This window comes from Monopterus albus, unplaced genomic scaffold (assembly GCF_001952655.1).
Source record: "Monopterus albus unplaced genomic scaffold, M_albus_1.0 scaffold34.1, whole genome shotgun sequence".
In the NCBI taxonomy this organism is placed as follows: domain Eukaryota; kingdom Metazoa; phylum Chordata; class Actinopteri; order Synbranchiformes; family Synbranchidae; genus Monopterus; species Monopterus albus.
This window is the reverse complement of record NW_018127914.1, coordinates 4,195,480-4,217,687: the sequence shown is the minus strand read 5'-3', so window position 1 is coordinate 4,217,687 and position 22,208 is coordinate 4,195,480. Positions and strand designations below refer to the sequence as shown.

Sequence of the window (22,208 nt, the reverse complement as noted above, 5' to 3'; positions counted from 1 at the left end):
ATTACAGAGTCTGTGATGTTACAGTACTGCCTGCTTCTCAGCAACTTTACCTGTCTTCATCTCTCAAGCCTCTTCCTGCATTAGCATTCAGGTTTATGCATGTTCAGAATGTTTGGGGACTCAATACATGGCTGTGATATTTAAGAATGCATCACAGGGGCTGCCAGATTGGTTTATGGTCCCACTGTGAAGTCTTTATCAAACTCACGTTTATTCCCGGAGCATCATGGGAGCAGTGGCACACCTCAGAACTCGCATACATGCAGTATTAAAACAGTTAATTTGCAATTGTCTATCAAAAGAAAACCAGTTGGTAAAATTTTGATAATCTAATAATTGTTAGTCATTTGTCAAGGAAATGTCAAATGGTTTCAGGTGGCAGCTTCTCAGATCAGTTAATTCTAAAAATTACTAATTGACCATAAAAATAGTGATTAGTTATGTGTTATTGTTCTTCTAAATGGTTTAAAACTTTTACAACAAATCTCCTTACTAAAAAGATCAAGATCTATTCTGGCATTAACACATTTATGTTCTTGCTTACAGCTTCTCCCATCTATTGTTGTGCACTAGCATGTGTTTTCTTGAGTGGCTCTTACTATAGTTCGGTCTGTGTTGAAAGCGTCAGCAGTTGCATGACTTCCTTTTTTGCCCCGAGAGGATAAAAGCGAGAATTCTCAAGAAGACCAGATTTCTTTGGAAACTTCTTGCACATGATGTGACGGGTGCATATTTACTGCAGAAGCCACAGTGAACAAAGCCAATGGCAACAAAGCACAAATCTTAATCTAGTGCACGTCAGAGAAAAGCTTCAGTATGCTTGTTGCATTCACAACAAAAGGACATATGAGAATTCTTATATAAATATCCAGTATTTATAACATAAATTGTTGTGTATCTAGTTGTCACAGTAATGGTGCATTTGGTCTTAAATGACTTAAATGCTTTAGTCAGGTATAGCAGATGATTTGGTGATTGTGGTGCACTGTATACAGTATATATTTTTTTTAAAACACCAGATGGCAGCAGTGTCTTTAGCTGAAGATGCTGGCTGATGGATTAAATACTACTGACACACAAATAAGAGATGAGATCATGAGAAACTGAGATGGTGCATCAGTTGTTCATGCATTATTCATGCAGTACAAGGCTTGTTTACATGCAAAACAGTTGCTTGCTTTGGTGGAAAAAATAGCTGATTTTTGTAGAGCTACAGTATGTTCAGGTCGAGTAAAGCTGGGGAACTGAAATACACTGGTTACATCATACCAAGTAGTGTAAGAAAGAAGGGGGTTGTTTTTATTACCGCGAGTCTTCCCACACTGTGTGTGCGCTTCTGAAATGACAATCACAACATACCCTCACACTCGTATACATTGTTCTGTCTTCCATGTCCTGTCCTTTTAACATCCTGTGTTTTGTGTTAGAATTAAAAAATGAAACATCAGTCTTAATTTAAAAAGACACTTTCTCCTCATAACCTGCCAACACACTAGTTGTGACCTCATTTTCTGGTGAAGAGACATGGTGATGTTCATTGGAAGGCAGCTCCACCTGTTTTACAGGCTTCCTCTGTAATGCAGTCATCAGGAGTAATATAGTTTTTTTTTTGTTTGTTTGTTTTCACTCATTGATGTTTTTCCTCTTGCTTTATCTAAATTTGAAAAAGACAGGTGTGTGCAAATGCTTCTGGTAGATTTGAAGCCACCTGAGCTACTTGAAGGTCTTTAGTCAGACTTCAGACACTGAGCTTTGTCCTTTGCTTCCCCTTCTAGCAGTTGTCTGACAGCTTACCTGACAAGCAAGTGGAATGACAAGCTTGTAAAGAATTCCTTCGGCTGTAAAATCACCTTCTGTCAGCAGAACGTGTGAAGGAACATTTAAACAAAGTTGTCTTCAGAAAAACCTACCTTTGGTGTTAAGTCTGTTTTAGTCTGTGCAGGTTTTTAGGATCTTATGTGTGGTACATATTTGCATTAGTATTATCCCCATAATCACAGCACACTGTGACCTTTAAGTGTCATTTTTCTTTTCATAATATTGTTACAGTAAGTAATTCACTGAGGCATGACCTTTGAATACCCTCTGGTGGTAGTAGTATTATTATCATCTGGAGTCACTCTTACATTTTGAAGGCTGTGTTGAATGAGTTCTGCACAGAAAAAGAAAGCACACACAGCACTGTGCCAAAGAGTTTACTCAGTAAATGGAGAAGTGTTGATTTTGAGTAGCTTTTAATTGTCAGCTGACAATGTTTTGTGGATGTGGACATGATCCTCCCAGCACAAGATCGTTGCTGGCGTGAGCCTAGCTGAAAATGTTACTGTATTTAAATGAATTTGCATACTGTTCTTCCCTTATCCAGTTTTTATGATCACGTTCAAATTTTTTTTAAAACAAGTATATGCCAGAAATGAGGATAAGAAGTGAGTCAAGTCCAGATATCCAAAGTAGCCTTGTTTAATTTGCATTGTTGTCATTACATGGTCACCACATCCTGGAGGCACTGCAGCGCACTGTGGACTGGTTACCATTATGGATCAGACTCTTGTTTTTGTCATTTCTGTTTTTGTCATCTTTGTCTGTTCTTTCTTTCTGTGTTTGTCCAGGTCACTGGCACCTTCACGGAACCCCCCGGCTGCCTCAGAAAGTCAGCAGACAAAAGCCAGCCAGGAATTAGTTTACAAAATGAATTCAGGCTACAGCAGCCTGAGCACTAAACTGTCCAAGAGGAACTTGTCTCCTGTTAAAGAGGAAGACTCAAAGCATCGGATCCATAAAGTATCTCTAATTAGTACAACTGATACCACTAGTATCAGCCAGGATACAGTGGACTTCAGCAAAACAAGCACCACTGTGACTGCATCGAATGGAACGGATTTTGACCCAGAGAACAAATGGAAAAATAGATTTTATGGAGTTTCTCAGTATAAACCAGAGGATACCTCTTTTTCTGACTCTCCGAGTTATAGCAAGTCTGACACCTATTCCAGTACCACCTCCTCTTATGCTTTCCCAGAAGCTACAGCATACAAATACCAGAGCGACATGTTTTTTTCCTCCTCCCCTTTTCCTGAGAACCATATTACCCTTGGCAACAGGCTGAATGACAGGACCGAAGTTTCTCTGAGCCATGAGAGGGATCCAGTGGGAGAACCGAAAGATGAGTGGAGGAGGGGTTTAGTGGAGCAGGAGGAGTCTGTTGCACCTGCAGGTGAAAGAGAGGGAGAGACAGAGTCTCAGAGGATAAAGTCACGCCTGGACTCACAGCAGCTCCCCGAGTCCAGTTTCTCCTCAGCAGTTCAAAGCAGCCACATAGACGGTTTCACGGAAGACGACGACGACGACGAGGCATCTCAATTTACTGGAGTGTTTAAGGCCACATTTGTGGAGCTGGACTCTGACCCTCCTGCTCCCCCCTCCACCCCCCCTGAGTCTCCCGATGCAGACTCCTCCAGCCAGTTTGAAATGGAAAACCTGGTGGATACCCTGAAGAGCATGGGACCTCCGATGAGGCCCAGGAGCATGGGCCCACGTCTACCTCCTCTGCTCCTCAATTCCCTGCCTCCCATTGTTGAAGATGCTCCCAGCTTTGTCTCCTCTGACATCATTGCCCCCACAACCAGCGCAACAAAGAAGACTGAAGCCACAAGCACCCCTGCTGATTCCCTCAATGGATTTTACACCCTGCCTGCTGACCTGGGCCTGAAGAGGAGCTCCCCCAGAGACATTCGTTCACCAACAGAAATGATGAAGCAGAATCTGCAGGTAAAGTACACTGACTGAAATTCAGTAAGTTGTTTTTAATTAACCATGTTTCAGTAAATTAAACTATGCATTTTTAAAATCCCTGTAATGTGAATTAATTACATGACTCTAAAAACAGCTGTGAAATTTGACCTGTGGAGCAGGAAAATCAACATTTAGGCTCAGGACTTCAGGACTTAATATAAATTATTATTGTGCCAAGTTTAGTTTGATTGCTCTTTAAAGGTTCATCAAAACAATCAAACGGTATATTCTCATTCATGCTGCTGTGGGAGAACATTTCATCTGCCAGTTTTATGTGCCTTTTCTACCTGACAATAAAAAAAAAACTGTAGTAGAATTAAGAAAAGGTCAAATATTGCGAAAAAGCTTTTACACTTGACTGAAATTTGAAGCATGTGACTTTTTAACCAATGACAAGAAACATGAGTTCACATTTTTTTATAGCGGATTTCAGTTCAGTTAAATTTGCCAGTATTCACCAAATTAAATGGGGGAAAATTAAATTAGTCATGAAAAAAATTTGGAAGGAAACTTTGCTGCTGAGTCTGAAAAGAGATGTTAATACTATTTAAATTTTTCAAAGCTGTCATCCCCACAGGTCTCACCTCTGTTTTGTTGTTGTAGTCTAAGATGGATAACTGAAAGCCTGGGGCTAATAAAAGGAAAACAATTTCCATGGATAGATACCATTTATACATACATGAGAACGGCTTTTTCTAACTTGAGTGAACCAAATGAACTTATTGCTCTACTTATCGCATGTGCTCAAACCACCTGCAGGACCAGCAGCAGCAGTCTGGAGCAAAAGGCCCGAACTTGCCCCTGAGAGCATCTGCTATCAACAGTATTGTAATGGGAACATCTGCTGACTCTTCCACTGAGCACCCGGTGCTGAACGGGAATGGAGTACTTCCATCTTCCAGCACAGGCTCTCGCCTAGACAACAGTGTCATCTTTCGAAGCTACAGGTCATCATCCATTGATCTGACACCGGAAAATGGAAAAACCCATCACTCACTCTTCCGTACTAGCTCGCTGCCTGATGTACAGCCTTCAAAAGATCACATCAGTGGAGGAATGAAGGAGCTCAATGAACTCAGCACCGGGACAGACCCAGCAGGGTCCCGCCTTGAGCGTATCTCCTTACTAGTAAACTCCTCATCCTCCTCGTCAAGCTCCTTGACTGGAGCTGAAGACCTCAACACTCGTATGAGCAGGCCTCCACCATTTAACATTAGCACACCACCCACCAGCAGCAGTTCCACTCGTCTCTTGAGCCCCACAGGCTCCATAGACCTCCACAGGTCGTTCACCACCACAGACTCCTCCCCATCTATATTTGGCCAGGCACAGGGGACAGGACTAGGTACCGGGGTACTTGGCAAATCCATGTTGCAGAGGAGTTTCAGTAGCGAGGGTACCGCCGGTGTCCAGCAGACTTCACTGTTCAACAACGTGCCTGGTGGAGCTCAGTTCCAGAGCCCAAAAGCTGAGCCTGACAGGAGCTTAGCATTGAAATACCGAGCCTTCCCTGATGCTTATGTGAGTATGGCTATTATTTTGTATCTGGGCAAGAAAATGGGCATATTCAAATTTATAAGGTTTCTTGTGGTTTTACCTTTTGGTGAATAGGGTGTAGAACAAATTTATCTAGAGCAGGCGTCCGTTCAGAGAAAATATTTTTCTTGTACTCCAAGGCAAAGGTAAGTGTAAGAAATCCTGTAGAAAAGCAGTTATTATTGATAACTACAATATGGGTAAGTGGGAATTTTTATCCGAGCTTTTGAAGCCTCCAGTTTTGGTTGTACATGGTATAGTTTGTCGTCAGTGAAAGGTTATGTCAGGCTTGAAATGGCAGCCACATTTGTGTTAACATTTTATACTGTACATAAGTCTTTTGTACAATCTGTGTTTACTTATGTGTGTTGCTCACAGCCTCTCTCCGTGGGTGTATATATACCTTCACATACTACTAAAGCATATATGCACAGTATGACTCAAACATTTGTAAACCACCATCGGTCCTTAGAATGAAAGTGGCTGTTAATGGGTTCAGTAACACAGACTGTCAGTAGCTATGCATTACCAAAAAATGACAGTGTGTAGTGTTAGAATACCTTCCGGGTTGCAAGGGAGAGCAGACGTTTACTGCTCCTCTTGTCTGTTCTACGATTTTTCACATCTTCTACATTTTCAAGTCTTTGAACAAATTCTACAACTATTAAAATGCCTCCAAGAGGGAAAAGAGCTAATAAATCAGAAGCGAACGAGAATGTTTAGGCAGAAGAGGTTTATATTTCAGCAGCGCAAGTAACAGAGATGTTGAGTCAGCAGAAGCAGATGTACACCGCACTGTTGAGCCAACAACAAGACAACTTCAAAGGTTTTGTGCAACTACTTATGGAGACAAATAAGAGACTCGACGACATGACCAGAGAAATACAGGAGATAAAAGCGAGTTTGCAGTTTACCCAGCAAGATGTGGATGTGATTAAAGCAGCCATGGGTGAACAGAAAATACAAACCAAGGAAACAAGGGATGATGTCTACAAAACTTGTGAGAGTCTAATAGTCATAACGGATAAAATGGAGCATTTGGAAGTATAGTCCAAGCGAAAAAACCTGATCTACAAGAGAATTATTTATGTAGAGATACTGCTTGCAAACCAATGATGGTAAGATGATGTCATAGGGTAGGACTGGATAAGTCTGACTTCTTCCTACTCCATTCAAGCATGTACTAGGTATAAGCAAATTGATATTGGATTAGCATTTGTTGGATATGTGTAAAATTATGTGTGTTGATATATCAACTGTCTTTACATGCTTGAAAGAATAAATAAATCAAATCAAATCAAATTAATCCCTACCAGGTAAATGCTGTTCCCACTGAGCATCACAGAATCAGACAGAAAAGACCGTCTGTCCAGACTTGAGCTCAGGGAAAGTATTATTCCATGCAAGCGTCCATGTGCGTATGTGAAGAGCTTAACATATTAGGACATGTAATAAGATGATTTTCCTTGGCAAGAAAGAGAGCCTCTGCTCACACATGCATGTGCACACACCTTCTCTCTCACTTCCCTGTCTTTCTATTAGCAGTTATCAGTTGTTCTGTTTTCTACAGCTGCAAAGAAGCTATAAAACCTTTTACGGAATTTGACAATCGTGTACTAACCAGTACAATTAACCATTATGAGTGTTGTTACAGCACATGATGGGTTACCAAACATAGCACCACAGCTGACGTTACTAACTGACTAAGGCTGACACAAGGTTCACATGAGGGGGTTTGGGCCTGCAGTAGAGTTTTGTCAAACACAAGGAGTTTGAACCTGTTCTGTCAAGAATTTGCAGCAGTAAAATGATCCCACCTGTGCTGCAAACACCTAAAGCTGCATCTTTGCCTTTAATTACATCTATAAAAGAGTTAGTTGATCTGAGAAGGCTCTAACTTTTTACCAGTGATTATGATGCTAATGCTGTGCCATTACAGAGATTATTACATTGAGTAGAAACTTCCACAAACTTAGTATCTGAAATAAATGCAACTGAAAAATGCAGAAATTAGTTTCTGTAGTATTATATGTACCAGGCAATGACGAGCTTTCATCAGCAGAAGTAGCGTGTTAGCATCTCGCTGTGACACGGGTATTAACAAGGATGTACTTTATAGCTTTGTCCTGCTTTGCTTCTGTCAACTAAAAGAGGAAATAGAAAATGAATGTATAAATGGATCAGGTGTTGTAAAAACAAAGCAGGGACCCTTGAATACAAACACACTTTTAATGGATTTTTGAGCACGGCACAGGACTGGTGTGTGTCTGTTTGTCAAAGTTTTAATAGGATTACCCTGCTCCGCACTCCTTCATGCATCAGTGACACTTTCTCAGCAGGTGGGAGTGAAAGCCCCTCAGTAGTTTAATCCTTTCGGCACACTTTCTTCTTCTTTTTTGTGAAGTCTCGGCACGGCTCCCCACCCATCCCAGCTATCTGTCTGTTCCTGCAGAGACTAGACCGCACCTCATCCTTTGTGTTTATTCTCACATTTCTTGCTGTGTTTGCTTGATATTTGATGAAATGGAACTGACAGTGACAGATGAGCAGGTGGGAGGGTCAGAAGAGAAGGTGACAAAGTGATTATTCTTTCCCCTTCTAGGAGTTTTTGTTTGCTTTTTGCATCTGTTATATGTATCACATGTTTTGTTTTGTTTTGTTTTGTTTTGTTTTGTTTTGTTTTGTTTTGTTTTGTTTTGTTTTGTTTTGTTTTGTTTTGTTTTGTTTTGTTTTGTTTTGTTTTGTTTTGTTTTGTTTTGTTTTGTTTTGTTTTGTTTTGTTTTGTTTTGTTTTGTTTTGTTTTGTTTTGTTTTGTTTTGTTTTGTTTTTTATATGTGACTTGCTGAAACTGCACATTCCATCTCTATTAACTAATTGAATGGGAGAGCAGATCTTGTGCTCAGGCAGCTGGAGGGAAGGGAATGGATGGGGAAAGTGAGTTTACATTGGCTCCAGAAAGCATTTGGATATGGTTTTCTTTGGATGGCAACATAACGTACAAACATCATGTCACACAACATCATTTACTTGCTCAATTTTCAATAAACCATAATTACTTTAGCAAGGTGCAGAACATACCCTGTGAACATTTATCAATGCTGGACTGTTGCATTTATATTTCTGCTTTGTATTTAATGTTTCATAGCAGGCTGTTTGGGACTGTACCTGTGATTTCAGTGCAGTACTGTTCTATTTTCACAGCTGCTAAGGGCTGAGGTGTACTGTAGAAGACCTGTGACCCAGACTCAGGTGTCATAGTCATACAGGTTGCAATACCATGTAAATCTGAAGGAATGTAAGAGTTTGGTGATTATGCAACGTGACAGCATGTCTTATAACGCCATTGTTCTGTAGAAATAGTTCCACCCATGGTTCCATTAGAGCATGCAGTGCAAGAACAATTGTAGGAAATTTAGAAATGGAAGGAAGCTCAAGATTTTTGTGGCCCTATGGTGAGAAATAGTGTGAGTGTGTGAGTGTGTGTGTGTGTGTGTGTGTGTGGGTGGGGTTTTTTGGTTGTATGGTATGTTTATGAACAGTAATGAGTCACTCTTTTATTTACTAGCCCAGTGCTGAAAAGGCACCACAGGGCCAGTTAACTTCTTGGTTAACTTTCACTGCAAACATTTAATGCTGCTGTTTAGAAAGGTCCGGCTGATATTGGCTTTTTTGTTAAATACATCTGATTGAACCTTCTTTCAAAATTAAATTGAGGCAGGGAAGGATGCTAATGAGAACAGTAGAAGTATTAGCTTCAAAAGTAGGTCCCCTTTGGTTGGCAACATGATCTAGATGGTGTCCTGTTTCCTACAGGGCTCCCAGAGAGTAAAGGACAAGTGATACCAAACACACACACACTCCTCTCTCTGGCCGATGTATATACAAGTTGCATGGTGGTAACCTGCTACCACATTCCAAAATGCACAATTAAGCATGCCAAAATTACACCAGCATACCAACCACACCCTAAAATATACAGTACTCGACAATGAGTTCATTCATTATTAGCTGGGTACATTGGAGTTCTCTACTTTTCAGAACAGATGTGAACTGCTGTTATCAGTGGGGGTAGTACTGGAAAGCAACAGGTTAGAGAGGAATGAGGGAACTGTATGGCAACTGTAATGGAGGCTGCTTTTATCTTGATCTTTACCATATAAATACATTTCATCCAGATATAGGAAATGAAAATAAAATGCTTTGAAATACCATATGTGTTAGTTTGCTAATTTTTTTTTCTTTATCCTTAGCTCACTAAAGAGAAGAAACATGGGAAGCTCAATCCTCGTCCTGGAAAGGTGAGTCTCGACACAAAACGCACTCTTGTTTACAAAATTCACAAAGCTTCTTTCACAGATTAATTTTTAACCCGAACCCAGGAAGTAATATCATTATCGTCACGGCTGTGTTGCTGTGGAATTTACTGTAACACTGGTTGGATCTCAGGCACAGAAAGAGCACATTCATTTTAGGAGAACAGAAACAGGACCCAGATTAATTTTCCCAGGCCCTTCTGGTGTTCTCTGAGCCATGTGCATGTTGAGCTGTGTTGGCAGCATGGCTTCAAGAATGACAGTGTTTGTTGGCTCACTTTGGTCCAGGATATAATCACATTTAGTACAAACATCCATGATCCCCGGGGGATAAATCCCAGTGACCAGGGTCCAAATTTTTATTCATACAATACTTTGGTTTATGATTAAACACCTGCAACACTAACCCCATTTATATAATTCTGAGGTGGAAGTTTAGTGCTAGTTGCCAAATGTTAGCATGCCAACACATTAAATCTAAAATGATGAAGGTAAACATTACACCTGATTAACATCAGATGGCATTGTCATTTTATGCAAACCACCTCAGTGTCTCACAAATGTAACTGTACAGTAGTTTATGTTGGCATAAAACTAACATTGCATGACAATAAAGAAGTTTGAGACTTTTTTTTTCTTGCATACCTGCCATTTCATAACCTTTTTTCAGTAGAAGTAGCAGACTGGTTAAACCTTTTGTCCTGCACTAGATAATCAAAAACCTGGTGGATAACATCTTTGAACTGACTGGTGCCAAGAGGCTACATGCTTTTCCCTGATCCTGGCTGGTTAAATTTTTTATTACTGTTTTTTTTTTTTATATCAGGCCTGCTCCTGCATGCAGCTGAAGAGCATCGAGGTTAAACCTCTGGGTACTCTTCTGTGCTTCAGGTCCTCATGCCTAGATGGATGAGAACATGTCTGTATTATAGATATGAGCAGGATTTTTTAAGATGCTGGTGCACTCAGAATCAGACTTGATCAAGTAACACTGAACTTCCTAGAGGAAGGGTGTTGTTGTTTTCATATGGGAGTGTGATTATTATTGATCCACATTTTGAATATGTTTTCCTTTTATTTCTGCAAAGTTTCAGTCACCTACTGTATTTAATGTTTCAAGTGCTAATAATATTCTTAAAGGGGCATGAATGAAATTTAAGATTCGTGAATGATATGGAATTAAGATAATGTCTTTAGATGATATTGGCTCCATTCTTTAATTTAGAATTCTTCAGCAGGTTGAGCTCTTGCCTGCAGTAATTCTGTCATTATTGTAATATTATTCATCCTACCATTTTTATCATTTTCAGTTTCCAACTAAATGACTTCTAATATTAAATTTGACTTTCTGATTACCATATTTTATTTGAGAAATGATGGAATTTCTAGAGCTTTAAAGCTGATTATCCTTTGCTCAAAGAACAAGTGCTGCTGAGGGAGCAGCCGGTTTTCACAAACATCCACTGTGCTGAAATGAGCAAAATAATGGATTTCTATTATTATCTGTTCTTACATCTGCCCGTGTTTTCTCTAGATGTATATTTTTGACCGACCCGGGATGTGCGGCCAAAGGATAGAAGTGCGAAGTGATATCATTGATGCTACACCCTGGGAGCTGCAGGAAACCATCTCTATTAGGGTCATCAGAGGAGGGTGAGTGGTTTAACTCCACACACCCTGGTCATATTTACACATGCGCTTTAGACCAAGTTGTCCCTAAAACACTACTGGGTATGGAGTCTTTAGCTTTAGCTTTGTTTTATTCAAGATAAAATATTAATTGCATACAGTAGGTATGTTATACACTACTTGTCCAAGTGAACTTTTTGGCTGTTATTTCATGAAGGTTTTTCCGAACATTTCAAATTACACTTTGTTTTTTTCTGAATGCCAGCCACAGGTGACAAATACAGGATAATGTTAAACCTACTAACAGTAGCAAGTGGAGGAGAGTCACAAAGTGTGAACTGACTTAGCAGTGTGAGTTGCAAAGCAATAAAAAGCTACAGTTCCCTAATGTTAGCTGCCAAAGCTATGGACCAGGTGAGGCAAAAACCCCTGGTAGAATTGAAAAAAATCATTTAGATTTAAGACGCATTCAAATCAGTTTCAGTTTGTATCCTGATCTGTTTTAAGTATATTTTATTTTGTCACATTCTTTTGTGAACATACAACAAACTATAAAAACCTGCTTAGAATCAGTATTTAATAGGGAATACACACACATTGTCTAGAGTAAATGTTACCATTACCAGCTGATCTACTAAATAAGCCTGCTTCATATGTGTCCCAAGATACCACTGTCATGAAAAAATAGCAGCTGGGACCAGGATCAAACTTTAGTTTTCCTTGCTCGTCACTTTCTGCAGATTGTTTTTGCCATTTCAGTCTTGCTGTAGTATATAGTACCTCTCAGTAATTATAACATGTACTGTCAAAACAAAACTGCTATTGATGCACTGTGTCCATACAGATACCTCCAGTTAACACACCCACATGCAAGCTTAAACACACACTTGCCTCAGATGTGGAATGTTTAATCAGACGCAGCCAACAGTTTGAACCTGGGATAACCCTGGTGGTAATGCTGTGGCCTGTGCATACCCCAGGCTAGTCCTTGTATGGCGTCTTACAGTGACGTAATAATCCTGTGGATCACACTCTACACAAACCAGAGGCGATGCTACAGCTCAAATGTTTTGGACACACTTCCCCATTGACTACATTTAAAGTGTTCTATTAAAGTGGTGTTTGTATCCCATTAACCCTGAATTTAAATCCAGTTTCTGTTTATTAAACATTTATCTTGCTTAAGCAGCACCCACAGTGACATAATGTATATTTACTCAAGTATTGGGCTTAAATACAATTAATTGTACTTGAGTGTTTTCATGTAATGCTGCTTTCTACTCCTACCCCGCTATATTTCAGAGTAGAAATGTTTAACCTTGGGCCCCTTCTTCCCCCTCTTTTACAGATGGGTGCTGTATGAGAAACCAAACTTCAAAGGGGAAAAGATTGCCCTGGATGAGGGAGATATAGAGCTCACCTACCCCTTCAACCCTCCAGAGGGGCAGCTGCAGAATAGACAGGAGGACGGTGATGAGCAGACAGAGAGCAAGCCAGCCGGGAGGTTCATCATCGGTTCTTTACGAAGAACTGTCAGGGTACGAGAAGCACCGCTCACTCTCTTGTACTTGATTGGTGTCAAAAATAGTTGGCACACACCCTAAACTAAGAAGTGATAATGTACAATGCTTTTCAGTGACTGCCTGCTTCTTGACTCAGTGGTGTCACCTAGTGTCAAAATGGGTGTAAACACATGTTGGAATGTGATGTCATATTTTAAGGAGTGGCTTTTTGTATAAACTAAAAAATGACCAAGTTACTATTGTTTGGTATGAAACTCTTTTCATTGAAATTTTTCCCTAGATTTTTATTGTTGTTTTTCATCAGTCAACAAAACTTTACTGGAGAATACTGGCATTTTGTAAGCTCTTCAGTCTGCATTTTTTTTTTATTTGAGGTTTCATCTTCTCTTGATCATCTTAAAATGTTTGTTTCTATTTTAAGAGCTTAATATTGCAGGTTTTAGTCATCTGTTTTACTGCAGCTGAATTTTGTTGAGAAAACCCTTTTTTCATCTCTGAGATATGTTTTGTCTCTACTTATGTTTAGTGATGCAATTACTGAACATGTTTTCACAGTTCCCTCCAGGCTGCAACATTACAATGTACTTCCTTAATTTCATGACATTAATGGATGCTCTCTGTCCTCACTCAGGATTATAGTGTCCCAGAAATCTGTCTTTTCCCAGAGGAAAATGCAGAGGGGAAGAAAGTCATCTTCAGAGACACTTCTGAGGATGCCAGGATTTTTGGCTTCCCTGTCAAAGCAAAGTCCATCATCGTCAATGCCGGACTGTGAGTTCTGAGAACATGCACGCATCAATATTATTTTGTAAAAACTGAATTTTTCTCACATTAAAATCCTGTCATTAGTGTTTTATTTAATCTGATTTGAGCTGTAGATTATTCAACAGATCAGAATTAAGTTTCTTTCACTGTTTTCACTCCCATCGTATTCTCTGTTCCTCAGATGGCTTGTTTTTGCGCAGCCCTTCTTCCAGGGTGTCCCACGTATCTTGGAGGTTGGAGGATACTCCAACCCTGCAGCCTGGGGAGTGGAGCAGCCTTATGTGGGATCAGTACATCCACTCAAAATAGTATGTTGCGTTGTTAGAAGTACTTACAAGCTCTTTTCTTTACTACTTCTGTATACAAGTACATCCCCTGAGTGTTTGCAGTAAGTGAACGTGTTTCCGTTCTCACACAGGGTGAACCGAGAGTAGAGAATATGAGTGAACCAAAGGTAAGAAAGTACACTCACTGTTGCTAAATCAAAGCAATATTGTACTTTACTCACACTACAGTTGCTTATCTAGAAGCAGTGATGTGTAGTTTCAGTGCATCATGACTGTAATTTAATTACCACTTGTCTCCAGATGGTGATCTATGAGAAGGCGTACTTCACTGGTAAATCGAGGACCATAACCACTAACATGAGAGACTTCATGACCCGAACAGACAGGCAGCATCCTGTCTTTATGTACAGTGTTGGCTCCCTTAAAGTACAGGGAGGAATGTGAGTGTTGCTTTGTAATGTTTGTTTTCACTGAACCTTGACGATCATTAATGAGCTTGGTTAAATACTACTGCTACACAGTTCGAGTGGGGGGTAGTACATGAGGCAGAAAGCCAATCACTAACATCTCCCAGCTTAAAATAGTTGGACCGGGATCAAATAAGAGTGCTTTTCAACTCTTTGCATGCTTCTCTTACTGCAGCTGGGTGGGCTACGAGAAGGAAGCCTTCCGAGGCCACCAGTACCTACTGGAGGAGGGCGAGTACCACGACTGGAGGGTGTGGGGAGGCTGTGATGCTGAGCTGCGCTCCGTTAGGGTGATACGAGCAGTAAGTTGCCCTCATAAGGATTATTTCGCATCAAATAATATTTGTTAATGATAAATAATTTGTATGTTTTTACTGCAAATCCTCCGTTAGTCAAAAGGAAGGTGTGGCTCCCAGTGTGAGCAAACTGCAACTTCACTGGCCTGGAGGTTGTTTTTATAAAAAGGGTGGAGGGTGAATTAGAAACATTGTGGGTGATGACTTGACTTTGCTTATGTGCATCAGTAATTTTTGGTCATACCTCTGTTGGTGAACCTGTACGGTAGCAACTGCATGGCACCAGTCTGATCTCTTTGTTACTTAAAGGATCAAGCTGGTCATTTTCTGTTTTAACAGTATTTTAAACACGTCCCCATAGAGAGACTAAAACTAACAATGAATTGCCTCTACTCACTGTTAATGTCTATCAGTCTGTCAATTCTGGATTAGCTTTCTCATCTGTGCCACGGACCTCCTCCGTGTTGTTCAAATATGATTTATAAATGCATCAGGGAAACACACCACTACACTGGGTGACACATTTCTTCTTTACAAAACATCAGAACTGAATATTTATTATCTTGTGCTCTTGACTTGTGTTTACTTCAGATGCAAATTTAAGGCTGTTCGGAGCCTTTGGGGCAACAGTTTTAGCAAACATCACAGTCTTAAGTTTCATAATGAGGAAACGTCACCCAGTACAGTATGGTGTTTCTATTAAATGTTTATTTATTTTGAGCAACAATAGAGGTCTAATGCACAGACGAGTAAGATAATCCAGGGCTGACAGATTGACAGACATTAACAGTGGGTACAAGCAAATCACTGTTTGTTTTAGTCTCTGTATGGGGTGTATTTAAAATATAGAAAATGACAAGCCTTATCCCTAGTTTTATTTAGCGTGCTTGCATACATTACTGTTGTTACTTTAATGGCCTAGCTCTGTGGCATACATCATCAAAGGCCTATCTAAAACACTGTGCGCTCCACTCTGATAAACTTCCTTTGTAATCACAATACCAAGTGCCACAGGTTTGATTGTTTGAAACTGTCATTCTGCACATTATTTGCTCAAGACTATTTTAACAGTGTAGAGTAGAAACATATTCACAAAACAGTAAGGAAAAGGCAGTGGCATCTGGTAGTAATGACAGAATTTACTTGAACACAGTGGAAACTTTCCTCAAGAAGGCACCTGATTTATGTGTACATTTTGGCTTGCATATATAATAATATTTATATAAATGTAGTCACAATTTCAAGGGGAAAATGCTTTTTTTCTAGTTTCTGCTATGCTTGCTTTCAAACAGAACATGTTTCCCATCTCCCAAGTAATTGCCACTGTCATTTTTGGAGTTATCTGAAACAGTTGTTTAAATTCCAGCTGTCTAAGGTTAACAAGAGTCCCCATACTACTCCTCCCCTTAATATTGACAGCTGAGCCCATTTTCTTGCTGTTCTCCAGGACCTGACAGACCCGTTGATAGTGATGTTTGAACAGACAGAAGAACAGGAGGGTATAGCAGAGGACAACCCCTTTGAGGTGACAGAGGCCATTCCTGATGTTGAGGCGTTTGGGTACAAAACCTCCACACGCTCCATTCAAGTAGTCAGTGGCGCGTAAGTTGATGGATACTACATTTATCAACAGTTTAAGTGGTACTGTAATGCAGTAATCAGGTAATTGTTCCTTTTCCCCAGATGGGTGGCCTACTCTCATGTGGACTTCTCCGGGAAGCAGTACATCTTAGAGAAGGGTTTCTATAATAACTGTGCTGACTGGGGCTCTCTGGATGATCGCATCTGCTCAGTGCAGCCCATCCTACTGGTGAGGGCCGCTTTGAAGAGAGGGACACAAACATATGAGTGAGATTTGATGAGTGAACCGGTGGCTGTAATGTTACTCACATCTTTGTGGTGTTTTTAGGCGCCGGGTGACAGCTCAAGGACCAGGAATGAGGTGAATATAGTGTCTTGACATTCTTAGTTTTGCCTGTTATACACTTCACTAATAAATAGTATATATATTATATTTAGTGTGTGGGGTTTGCTGCTGAGTTCAGAGAAAATGTGAAGCAACTGAACAGCAACATAAGCAGGGTTTATTGAGACATATGAACTATCGTATGGCCACAATACTTTTTTTGTTTGCTCTCCTTGGTGTCAGTCAAACCATAGAGAGCAAATGTTAAACATCTGGCAAAGTTTGGTTCATATGGCGCTGATGCACAGTAAGGCCCTGTGTTTTGCACAGGATGCTCCATGAAACCGGTGCCCTCAATATTTATCCTGGCATTTGTACTCAATTTGGCCCTTTTTATTGAATCTTGCATGTGAAATATTAAATAGTAGACCTAAGAACACATGCTGCAAACGTTACAAACCTTTAGTCAGAAGACTAGTTGCCAAAACTTTACCTCTGACAGCTTTATGGGGACAGAGCAGCAGTAGTAGCACATTTGCATCCAGTTAAGACAAAAATAAAAAATAATTAGAAGAATGAAAGGCTTGAAAGCTGTAAAGGCGTTAATCAAATCTCTCACTTCCCTTTTCTTTACCTCTTTTCTTTTCAGATACTACTATACTCTGAGCCAGACTTCCAGGGCGAGTGTCACGTCTTTGACAACAACCAGGAAGCACTGTCAGAAAAATTACTGACCAACTCCTGCAGAGTGGCAAGGGGAAGGTAAGGAACCATCACCTAAGCATTATAAATAGCAGAGGAGATGGAGAAATAATTGGCACAAGTTTCTGAAAAGCAAAGAATTTAAGGTAGAAAAAGGCCACTAGTAGATGATTGAACAACAAAGTATATGATGAAGTAGTAAAAATAGTTATGAGATTAGGGAGGGTTAAAATACAAAATCAGCTATAAAACCAAATGCATGTCTGTTTCAGCTGGGCACTCTATGAGAGTAAACAGTACTCTGGGAACGTCTACGTCTTATCTGAAGGAGACTATCCAAATTTAACCAGTATGGGATGCCTCCCTGGCTCCACTGTTCGTTCGGTCAAGGTCGTACCAATGGTGAGAAAGCGCTCATAACTTGCTGGAAATCTTCTGTATTCTCTCCTTTGTCTTGTTCTGAACCTCCATCTCTCCTTGTCTAGTTGTTCTCAGTTCCCTCCATCTCTCTGTTTGGCCTCGAGTGTCTGGAGGGCAGAGAAATCACCATAGAGACGGAGATCCTCAACATGGTTGAAGAGGGCTTCAACAACCACATCCTCTCTGTCAGAGTCAACAGCGGCTGGTAAGTACGTGTCTCTGTGCTCGAGGAGATTGTTTGGGCTTTTGGTACATTTGTATTGATGCATGTCAGAGAGTAGTAGGGTCTGTGTTTCTGCTTGTGTGTGGCAGCTTTTTATTACAGAGAGAGAGTTTAAAGATAAAACTATAATTAAAACATCTCGATTATCAGCTGTTATCCAAATTAAACTATATCTAATTGCTTGCTTTAAGTGACCATCAAGCCACAAAACACAGTCTAATGTTGTCTCTCGTTCTTTGCAGTTGGGTGATATGTGAACACAGCAACTACAGGGGGCGCCAGTTTCTACTGGAACCAATTGAAATCACCAACTGGCCAAAGTTTAGCGCACTACACACTATTGGCTCAATATACCCAATCAAACAGGTTTGTCAACAAGTCATCTCAGCAACTTCTTTTAGCGACATACCCTATATATATATACACACACACACCGACCTAAAAAGGCTAAATATGTATTCTAACAGTTATTAGTGAAAAGTTATTGCAGGACACACTGTGTAGCAGTGAAATAGTTGGCACTGAAAAGCTGAAGAGTAAATGCTTCTTGTTACTTTGGGCTGGAACCAAGTTTTAACATTAGGAAAAGCTGTAGATTGTTCATTGTAGTTGTAGGATAAATCCCTACTGTTGTGAAAAGAATGCATTACGTGTACTGTATAAAGGCAGTAGTTGGCCCCTGTCGGCGGCTTTTCAGCTGGTGCGACATGTTCAGTCGGCATTGGCCGAGGGCAGAGAACGGCAGTGTCATTTGCAACTTCATATCAGACATATTCTCAATTAGAACCAGCTTTAAACAGCAGCTGTTTTGAACAAGAGGTGCTTTATTTATAGCTTATACTTCTGTATTCTGGCTCTTCTAGCTTCCCTTTCTGAAAGGCAAATAGAGATACCGCCACCTGCTGGTGGTGGAGTTTTTTCTGTCATGCAGGCACATAAAGTACATGCTAGTTGGCCATTGGCTGTAGATTGTGTGGTGTGTTCAAGTGTTACTTTTTCAACCCGTCTGGCCTAGGCAAAGCCGACTTGAGGTGATGTAGCAGTCGGCCTTTGTCACTGCTAGTTCTTCCATGTTAGCTTGTTGTGTCTCTGCCCTAAGGTTGGACTATGACTGGCTCTGCACTGGTCCAGAACCTTCCCTTTGGCTGCTCAGTCATAAAATGTTTTATTTGCATCGGGTCAAAACACCTGGCTCCACTGATCTTTGTCTGTAACAACAAAATATTTGGGTCTTTTACCTCCTGCAGAGGCGCCACTTTTTCCGTATTAAGAACAAAGACAGAGGTCACTTCATGTCCGTCCAGGGCGGTGTGGAGGAGATGAAATCAGGACGTGTAGTGGTGACACCTGAGGGGGAGCCAATGAATGACATCTGGTTCTATCAGGATGGTTTGATCAAAAACAAGGTAATGCAAAAGGATCTAACATTGGCAGGGTTTAGCAAACAAACACCTGAGCTGGTCTGATCATGTGCTGTGTGTGTCTTCTGTAGTTGTCCCAGACCTTGAGTCTTCAGGTGATGGGCAACATTGAGCCAGCAGCCAAGGTGGTTTTGTGGACAGAGACTCGGCAGCCTATCCAGACCTGGGCAGCCCAGATGACAGGCCTCATCACTAGCCTTACCTTCACTGGCATGGTTCTGGATGTCAAAGGTATGAAGATTGCAGAAGAAGAACAAAAGACAGCCACTGGGCAATTTCTTAAATATGAATGCAAAGTTGAAAGAGCAAGTTAAGTTCCCTCTTTTAAAGTAAGGGCTGGTATTTTATAGTGTCTCATGTTTAACTGATATCACTTTTTGAGACTCTTAAAAAGAATTTCCTAAAATAATGAGTTCTAACAATTTCTGCTAGCTTGTTTATGTTTGCTTCTCTAGATCATCATTGTGATGTTATCATGATGACTTGAACTTTTTCAACAAGATTTTCCCTTTTCTTTAGGTGGCAAAACGTACGACAAGGACCATGTGGTGATAATGCCAGAGAACAAGGAGAGGCCAAGTCAGCAGTGGGAGATAGAGTTGCTATAAAACCCGGTTCTTCCTTAGCTTTCTTAAGCAGTGCATCAGCGATGCTTCTCTTTCCAACTCTTTTCAACACTGCCTTATGTAATATATTTCGGTGACTATAATCTTTTTCTAACTCCATGATCCATGGAACTATTAGGAAAATTGAAACAGTAAGCAATACAGGTAAGTGATAAAAGCCCTGAATAGCTGCATGTGACATTTTAGTGCTTTGCAAAGTTTTTGTTAGTTTTTGTTATTAAATTATTTTGTTTTCTCCAAGGCAAATAATGACTATTATGTATGCAAGGGCTACAGCAAATAAACTCTAAGTGCCATGACCCGCTGCAGCAAGTGGCGTCATCACATGTTGGATAGCAATATTAGATGTATTTTTGAGGATGTACTGCACTAATGTATACAGACCCAGCTTGGACAGGACCTGGTTCTTGTTTGATATATTCCGTGATTTTGACGTTGACTTTTTTCACAATTTGAGTATTCAAACTAGAATCTCCCTGGTTGTATGATTCCAGGCTCATGTAAATTTCCTGTCTGTAGAAGTAGCTTTTCTAACTTTGTTTATGGAAAAGCCCAAGTTGTGTTTGCCTCTACATTGTTTTTCTAGAGTGAGCACCAAGTGGATGTCGGTGCTCTAAACGCAGAGGATGAATGAAACCAAAGGAATGTGAATGTGGTTTTCAAGAAGTGTATGATATGCTTTTTTAAGGTGTATATATGCGTTCTGTGGGAAATGTTGCAGCTCTTTATACAGTATATCACATTGCATTGTGTAGTGTAATGAACTGGGTTTGTATCCAGCTTCTGTCAAGGTACTTGTATTAATTGTTGTATTTTTGTTATAAGTCCAATTGTCACATGAAACTATACGTTACCTGCATCAACTCCATGTAAATATTAAATGTTAAAGATGTAAGGTCAAATGTTCTGTAAGATGGGATGGTTTTAAAATATTGAATACAAAATAAACATTGTTAAATAAAATAAAACTGAGTAATTGATCGCAAAGGGTTCAATTTTTGTTCTGTAGTGCTTTAAAAAAAACAAAACTATATCCACTCAATTAAATCCTTCTTGCTGCAAACTTATCATGATTACTTTTTGCTCTTTACTACAGAATGTTTTTCTTTTACTCGCTCCTCAGCTCTCTTCATCCCTTATGTTTCTTCTCTGGATGTGCATGTTTGCAGTTCAATAGATTACTTGATCAGTTGTGATGTCGTTTTTGCTTAAATGGGTGGTCATTTATTTCAGATATTTCCCCTCCCCTGCATTTAACCATTCATATTTTCATCTATTGAGTTTCACTGCCTGTTTGAACTCCTGAGTGAATGCCGGGGTAGTTTTGTACTGTGTGTCTATAGATGATGCATCTCAAAGTCACTAAGTCAACAAAGATATAAAATGGAAGACTGCAGCATTCTTGTTTATTTTTTGCTCCTCTTTATACCGGATGTATGATTCATACTTCCAGCTAGAGAGTTTCAGGCCTTCTTAGGTTTTACATCAGTGTATATTGCGGTGTTCCGACCTAGAGTGGGTGACGTCACGCCAACTGCAGCTCCTTGCCTTCAACGCAGATGCTGCTGACTCATTAGCCTGCAATTTAAATGAATTTGCAGCTGCTTCCATTGCCTACATTTGCATATTCCTTTTTTTGTTTGCACATTACTTTTGTTTGTTTTCTCAGTCTTATCGTGTTGTGTCTCACAGTTCGCCTCTTTGCCTTTTGTGGTGAACTCGGCCCCTCAGATGTCAGTTTGCCCCCCTACTGGGGATACCCATCCCCCCATCCAGCACCCTTTATCTTGTTTGAGTGTAACAGCTGGCCAGGTGAGAGGACAGTTGGAGAGGTTAAATCAATCAAAGGTGGCAGGTCCAGATGGCATTAGCCCCAGGTTGCTGAAGGTGTGTGCCAGACAGCTGTCCTCTGTTCTCCAACACCTCTACAACCTGAGCCTAAGTCTGGAGAAGGTGCCACTTCTCTGGAAGACTTCTTGTTTGGTTCCGGTACCCAAGAAACCAGTACCATCGGGCTTTGGGGACTATTGTCCAATTGCTCTCACATCGCATGTGATGAAGGTGCTGGAGAGGCTGGTGTTGGTCCATCTTGAGTCGCAGGTGAGATCGTCTCTTGATCCTCTGCAGTTTGCCTACCGGCCACATTTGGGGGTTGATGACGCTGTTATTTACATGCTGCAGCGAGTTTTGTCACATCTGGATGGGGGCACATTGAGAGTCACTTTTTTTGATTTCCCCAGTGCCTTTAACCCCATCCAGCCTCCACTATTGGGAGAGAAGCTGCGGCAGATGGGTGTGGGTG

General features: G+C 40.5%; 2 protein-coding genes across 2 annotated transcripts in view; both read left to right on the top strand.

Moving 5' to 3' along the window:
* The window catches only part of crybg2 (crystallin beta-gamma domain containing 2), a 33,810-nt gene extending 12,923 nt beyond the window's left edge, over window positions 1-20,887 (top strand). Inside the window, exons 5-24 of the mRNA XM_020597518.1 lie at window positions 2,610-3,768; window positions 4,552-5,313; window positions 9,579-9,626; window positions 11,176-11,294; window positions 12,619-12,808; window positions 13,425-13,564; window positions 13,740-13,866; window positions 13,977-14,012; window positions 14,146-14,285; window positions 14,488-14,614; window positions 16,056-16,210; window positions 16,292-16,418; window positions 16,518-16,550; window positions 17,164-17,276; window positions 17,489-17,618; window positions 17,702-17,841; window positions 18,102-18,225; window positions 19,107-19,265; window positions 19,352-19,511; window positions 19,800-20,887. Coding sequence (XP_020453174.1) covers window positions 2,610-3,768; window positions 4,552-5,313; window positions 9,579-9,626; window positions 11,176-11,294; window positions 12,619-12,808; window positions 13,425-13,564; window positions 13,740-13,866; window positions 13,977-14,012; window positions 14,146-14,285; window positions 14,488-14,614; window positions 16,056-16,210; window positions 16,292-16,418; window positions 16,518-16,550; window positions 17,164-17,276; window positions 17,489-17,618; window positions 17,702-17,841; window positions 18,102-18,225; window positions 19,107-19,265; window positions 19,352-19,511; window positions 19,800-19,888 — 4,078 coding nt within the window. The 3' untranslated portion in view covers window positions 19,889-20,887. The remainder of the gene's footprint in view (window positions 1-2,609; window positions 3,769-4,551; window positions 5,314-9,578; window positions 9,627-11,175; window positions 11,295-12,618; window positions 12,809-13,424; window positions 13,565-13,739; window positions 13,867-13,976; window positions 14,013-14,145; window positions 14,286-14,487; window positions 14,615-16,055; window positions 16,211-16,291; window positions 16,419-16,517; window positions 16,551-17,163; window positions 17,277-17,488; window positions 17,619-17,701; window positions 17,842-18,101; window positions 18,226-19,106; window positions 19,266-19,351; window positions 19,512-19,799) is intronic.
* anxa14 (annexin A14) overlaps window positions 20,005-22,208 on the top strand; it is an 8,691-nt gene continuing 6,487 nt past the window's right edge. Inside the window, exons 1-2 of the mRNA XM_020597501.1 lie at window positions 20,005-20,037; window positions 21,599-22,006. Coding sequence (XP_020453157.1) covers window positions 20,005-20,037; window positions 21,599-22,006 — 441 coding nt within the window. The remainder of the gene's footprint in view (window positions 20,038-21,598; window positions 22,007-22,208) is intronic.